Source organism: Lynx canadensis, chromosome A3, assembly GCF_007474595.2.
Source record: "Lynx canadensis isolate LIC74 chromosome A3, mLynCan4.pri.v2, whole genome shotgun sequence".
NCBI lineage: Eukaryota > Metazoa > Chordata > Mammalia > Carnivora > Felidae > Lynx > Lynx canadensis.
The window spans coordinates 11,881,630-11,887,629 of record NC_044305.1 but is presented as its reverse complement, the minus strand read 5'-3'; the positions used below and the strand labels follow the sequence as shown (position 1 = coordinate 11,887,629).

At 53.6% G+C, this 6,000-nt stretch overlaps 1 protein-coding gene across 1 annotated transcript in view; it reads right to left on the bottom strand.

Annotated features, from left to right (window-relative positions):
• Positions 1-444: 444 nt before the first annotated feature.
• Positions 445-6,000, bottom strand: part of PTGIS (prostaglandin I2 synthase) — a 39,915-nt gene continuing 34,359 nt past the window's right edge. The window contains exons 9-10 of the mRNA XM_030309434.1: positions 5,553-5,704; positions 445-3,070 (exon numbers count right to left, since the gene is read on the bottom strand). Of these exons, the coding sequence (XP_030165294.1) occupies positions 2,926-3,070; positions 5,553-5,704 (297 nt within the window). The 3' untranslated portion in view covers positions 445-2,925. The remainder of the gene's footprint in view (positions 3,071-5,552; positions 5,705-6,000) is intronic.

Genomic DNA, 6,000 nt, shown 5'->3' with positions numbered 1-6,000 from the left:
ATTTTGTAACAGAGAAGAGACAGACCTCGGGCTCTGAGCCTTGGCGACACGGCACGGAGGCCCTCCCACCCCGGCAAATTTATATTTCACAGCCACTTTCTATTTTTGGCAGTGAGAGATACATGTTGTCCGTTACTGGCAGTGATGGAATAACGTTCCCTTTTAAGCAAATTTAAGTGTAAAAAATGAGTCTGTTTCAAGGAGAATATCTGGTAAACAGCAATACAAAATATAGCAAAAAAAAAAAAAATGACAATGGGAAGGAAACACTTCATTAGGTCAACCTAAGAGCATTTAAAAAAAATGTTTATTTATTTTGAAAGAGAGAGAGGGAAAGGGAGCGTGTGTGAGTTGGGGAGGGGCAGAGAGCGAGGGGGGACAGAGGATCCAAAGCTGGCTCTGCACTGATGCGGGGCTTGAACCCACGACGCGCGAGATCATGACCCGAGCCGAAGTCGGACACCTAACCGACCGAGCCACCCAGGTGCCCCAACCTAAGAGCATTTCTAGCATGTGTCCTGCAAGTTTGTGATTCTAAAGCAAAATATGAACAAATACAACGATGTCCGGGTACCCTCCTAACTGACCTGTGGCAAGGAGCGAACACACTCACCTTTCCCTCTTTTCACTGTACCTTATGTTTACATTGATTTCTTTTTAAAGAAAAAAGGGGAAAAGAATAAAGATTAAAACAAAGGAGGATTTAAAGCGTCGCCTCTCAAGCTCTACTCCAATATCTCTGGTACCAGCTGGGGCTACCTGGTGGGAGACCCATCTCTTCCTAATGACTGTGGCTCCAAGGAGCTGCCACCTTTAAAAGCAATTGGCCTTTTGGGGACATGGGTGAGAATCTAGTCCCGGGGACCACACAGCCCCGACCTGTGGGGCGTCATCGGGGCTTTTCCCCAGCGCACCAGGGTGCAGCCCTGCACAAGAGATCTTCCTGCAGCTACTTCTGCCGGCCTTCTTCCTTCCCTTCCAAGCCAGGAGGAGGCAGCTACAGTTGCCATGGAAACCGGCACCGTCCTCCCACAGAAGGCTGCCAACCCTGATTTCCTGCGGAGTTAAGAAGCAGGCGGCAGCAGGGGTCACCCAGGCGCGAAGACGGGTTTCCCTGGGGATATCCTGCCTCCTGCCAATCACAGTGTCTGTCTGGGAATCCTGGGGGTGCCTGGAGGCTGAGGGCCAGGGAAGCCCCCAAGCCCCTGGAACGTTTGGAGGCCTCAGGTCCTCTCCTCCCTCTAGCCAGAGCTACGGGGACTGAGCTGTACGTACGTGTGTGTGTGTGTGTGTCTTGTGCGATGCTAAACAGGACTGCCCCTCCACCACCCGCCTGGAGCCCAAGGAACACAGAGCTACCCACCCAGCATTTGCTACTGGGACACGAATTCTGCCAAATCCTACCAAGTCACGGCACCTCCCTGAGCGCCCCTCCTCATCCATAAAGAAGGCATAACCGTCCTCTCTTCACAGAGATGCTGTAAGAAGTAGGAATACCGCATCTACTGCACCTGTCACAGGCATTCAGAGGGTCCTCAGTAAACAGGACCTCATGTTAATAATGATACTTAACATCACAAGAAAGGTTTCCAGGCAGTTTTTCTCTTTGATCTGTCCCCCCACCCCCCGACCACAAAGCTGACGCAAAAGCAAGTTTTCATCCTTGATCTGTTTGTACGAAGGGGGGTGCACCCAGGACAGGTGCACCATGGGTCTGAGGACCAATTAGTAGGTTGTTACTTCTAAGAGTTAGAAGAGGGTTCTCAAACTGGAGTGCCTTCAAGGGCCTGGGGGTACTGGGAAGGGAAAAGCAGAAAAATCTCCACCAAGTGGAAACCCTAGCGAGCCAGAATGCACGTGCCCCGGATAAGGGAGGTGGCTGTATCTCAGCTCTGGCCAATAGCCGCCCTTGGGAATATGGGCCCAGTGTGGCCAGGCTGTGCACATTTTCAAGAGAAGCTGGACATTCTAAACAGACTCTCCCAAAGAGGACACGGTAACAGCTAATGTGTTTTTTCGAAGTCTGGGCCACACAAAACAGGTCTGCCACTGGAGCGTGCAGCAGCTGGTGGTTCCAGGCTAGGGTGTAGCAAACCAACACCTCCTTTTCTGGCTCCACCAGCCCAGGGAGCCCTGGCTGGTTCCTTCCAACGGGGCCAGCCTGCTGGGGCTGTCTTTCTCATTCCCTACTGGAGTCTGGACACTGGGGAAGCTCTCCCATCTGGAGCCCATACATCTAGGACAGAGCACAGAGCTTTGGGAGGAGCGCATGTTCTGTGCCTTGAATATTCGCCTTTGGGAAAACCTTCCTGAATTTTCTCAAGCATTGGTGTGAATGGAGAGATAAGGCAAGTGTGGCAAATGGGGCCCGTGGGTAAGCAGACAATTAAGGGACTCCTTTGGCTTAGGCTAGTTTAATGGTAATTTGGGGACAGAGCCTGTATCAATGGACACATGGGTAGGCCCTGATTGGCCTTTTTATGGCCAGCATCTGCTCTGACAGGCTAAGGCCTGGACCACATCACTGTCGAGGACCTGGCCCCTTGGGGAGCGGGGGCATGGCAGACCAGTCAAGACTCCTCTGCTTCTGCCCTGTGGGTCCCAGCTTTTGTGGATATCATGAGGTGGGGGGCAGGGCAAGGTGAGTCGGGAGAGAAAGAGACTCCTTTTGAAACTCGACCAGAACAGCAAACCATTCACAGAGCTTCTGGTGTCCCTTTTCCTTTCACCCCCTCTCAGCTTCCCTTCGTTCCCCTCCCCTGGACATAGCCTTCCAAGGAAGAAATCAGGAAAGTGGTCATGCGGGCACCGTTGAGTGTTCAAAGCTCCTGCACCCAGGGGAAATGCAGACACAGAAAGCCGAGTGACGGGGGGGGGGGGGGGGGGGGGCGGGCAGGCTGGGTGGAGGCAAGTGCACGGCAGAGCTCATGGCCGGACGCGGTAACGGACAGGCACGTCGTGTTCCGGCTGCATCAGCCCAAAGCCGTACCTGCTGAGGTCAAACTCGGGGATCTCCGCGTCTGGGTTGATCAGCTCCAGGTCAAAGTGCACCAGCACAAGGAACACGAATCTGCAGAGAGATGGTGTCGCAGGTGGGAAGGACTGGAAGAGTTGGGGGTCTCCTCTGGAATAAGGCAGGGGGGCAATGGCTTCCTCCTGAGTCTGACTCCAGCTCTCGCTTTGGGAAAAGTGGGAGGAGAGCAAAAGAGCACAGGTGCTTCCTGCCCAAAGTCCACGAGCTCGTTCACCCCGGCCAGCCCCTGGGGCTAGGAGGCCCGCCGGCCAGTTCTGCTGACAGGCGGTGACCAGAAATGACAAATGTCGATTCCACGCCAAAGACTGCTCGGCCGACACGAGACTGTCAGCGTGTTCTCTGCCTGATGGCTGCATGTGCCTTGTGTTGGGGTGATGGGGCGGGGAGATAGAAAGAGCTTGGCCCTGAGTCTCTGTGTGGAGGGGAGGGACCCCCAAACCCACAACCTACTTTGTATGAGTAGGAACTACACCTCTGTTGTGACAGGCCAGAGACTTGGGGGTCGTTTATTACAGCAACAGAGCCTGACTCCTCCTGACTCAGGGACCCTTTCTGACTCTCCTGCCCGCCCCTTGTCCTCTCCCCACCCCTTGTCCCCACACAGCTCCTGGAGCCCTCACTGTCTGCTCTGGTCAGGGCTGCTGCTAAACCAGAGGCGGCCTTTGTAAGCTTAGGGAAAGGTACCCCGCCCCCAAGGCCTCTTACTGCCGTCTCTGGGGAACCTCCTGACAAGCATACGAGCCGGGGGCAGGGTGTAATCGTGTGCCGGTAAGTGTGGAGGCAGCCCTACCTGATGTGAACTGGCCCCAGCCCACCTGCTTTAGCTCACCTCCTGTGTCAGTGGGGTCAGGACTGGATCTTCCACTGCTCAGTGTCCCTTCACCACCCCCACCGAGACCCAGGTGACAGTGTGGGACTGAGGACGCTTTAACCTCACTGAATGGAGAGGAGGGAAGGCGAGGATAGAGCCAAGTCCACACCCCAGGCAGCAGAGCTGGATGAACTCAACTCTGCCTCTTAAGTTTCCTCCCCACCCTGGGCCTCGGTTTCCCTGTCCGGTCAAAGAAGGCCCAAGAGGTGGGACGAGCCCCTCCCAGCTCTGAAGCTGTAGGATGCTAGAGATCAAGTTTGTATCGGGCAGGGAGTTCTGTGCTGACACCTGGATTTGGATCCTGGCACCTCCCCTCACCAGGTCCGTGATCACGGTGGCAAATGATCTGACCTCTAGTCAGTATCAGGCTGACCCCTGCCTAGCAGGGGTGCATGGCAGTGAAGGGAGATAAAAATACTAACAAATTAGCTAATTTACTGAAACCCTAGGTGCAAGGCACCGTGCTAAGCATTTAGTATGCGTGATCTCTTTTTATCTGTCCAGAAACTTCCCGAGGTAACAACTACAGTCAGTTCTGCTACATTTTTGAACACGTGAGTCTGTTCCAACCTGATGGATACACTGGGACACCAAGGGGGCCTCATGCAGATTCCTCATTTGCTTATGGGTTTCGTGTGGGAGAGGCACAAGGAGAAAGCACGTAACACGTGTGAGCCTGTACGACCGTCTCTCCCCTGGGTTCTTATCTTGCATGTGTTACTTCACGAGGGTTTTTTTGACTGTCGGATCCCCGGCCCCATTTTTCCCACAATCCCTGTTGATTTTATTGTGTGGCTTCACGTGGGTGTGAGTTTTACGAAAGCGCATGAAGCAGAACTTACCGCCGAGAAAACCAAGACCAAGAGGTTAATGCAACGTGCCCACCCACCTAGCATAACTCTTCCACGTTAGTAATAGTAATGTGAGCAATTGTAATAATAACTAACACTTATTAAATGCCTACGATGAGCCAGGCAGTGGGGTAAGTACTTTGGAAGACCCAACTCCTAGATTCTGACACCACTGGGGACACAGCAGGATTAGGACCCCCGCCTTGAACAGTTGAGGAAACAGGCACAGAAGGTCACCCAGCTTACGATTACACAGGGACAGGACAGGACAGGGCAGATGTCATAACCCTGTCTGTGGTCCGGGGGCCAAGGCTCTTGGGATCCAGGGAAGAGAATTTATAAGGCACTCCGGCCCACAGGCGTTGAAATAACCAAGAGGGAACAATGACGTTCGGCCAGTTCCTGCTGAGAGGGTTCTGAACACGCACAGCAGCTGTGGATAGCAATGGTCAGCTGCACAGAACGTCCAGTGTTTGGTATTCTGGGAGTTTGGTATTTGGACACCAGGCTTGCAGGGAAGAGCTCATTGCCAGATCTGATGATTTCAAAAGAGATCAGAAATCTGGCTTTTTATGCGTGATCTTCTGATTCTTAAAAAGTTAGCACACATTTTTAAAAACACAAATAAACAGATCTGTGGGCAGGAGAAGGCTCATGGGCTGTGTGGAGCCTCTGCCCATTCTCCTGGCTGAGAACGCTTGGTCTCCGGAGAGGAGGGCGTGTGCCAACCAGCTGAAGCAGGAGCCTCCCCCTCCAACCCCAGGCCTGCACCCCGTGCCACCGCCCCCACACTCACTGTTTGATGCTGCTGATGGCATAAGCCTTCCCCAGGCACTGGTTGTGCCCAGCGCCCCACGGCATGCTGTAGTGTTTCAGTCGCTTCCCGTCCTTGTAAAAGTCTTTCTTCTCTGACCCATCTGAGTTCAGGAATCGGTTATACTTAAACACCTGAAATAGAAAGGAGGCCCATTTCTGGCTCCACCCCCCACAACACGCATGCCGGGAGAAAACTGTGCGAGGGTGTTCATCGAGGTCTTCTTTACAAGAGGGAAAAACTGAAAGCAACGTAAAGGCCAATCAACAGGGCAGTGGTTAAAAAATTACCGCAGCTTAGGGCGCCTGCGTGGCTCAGTCGGTTGAGCATCCAACTTTGGCTCAGGTCATGATCTCGCGGTCCGTGAGTTCGAGCCCCGCGTCGGGCTCTGTGCTGACAGCTCAGAGCCTGGAGCCTGTTTCAGAGTCTG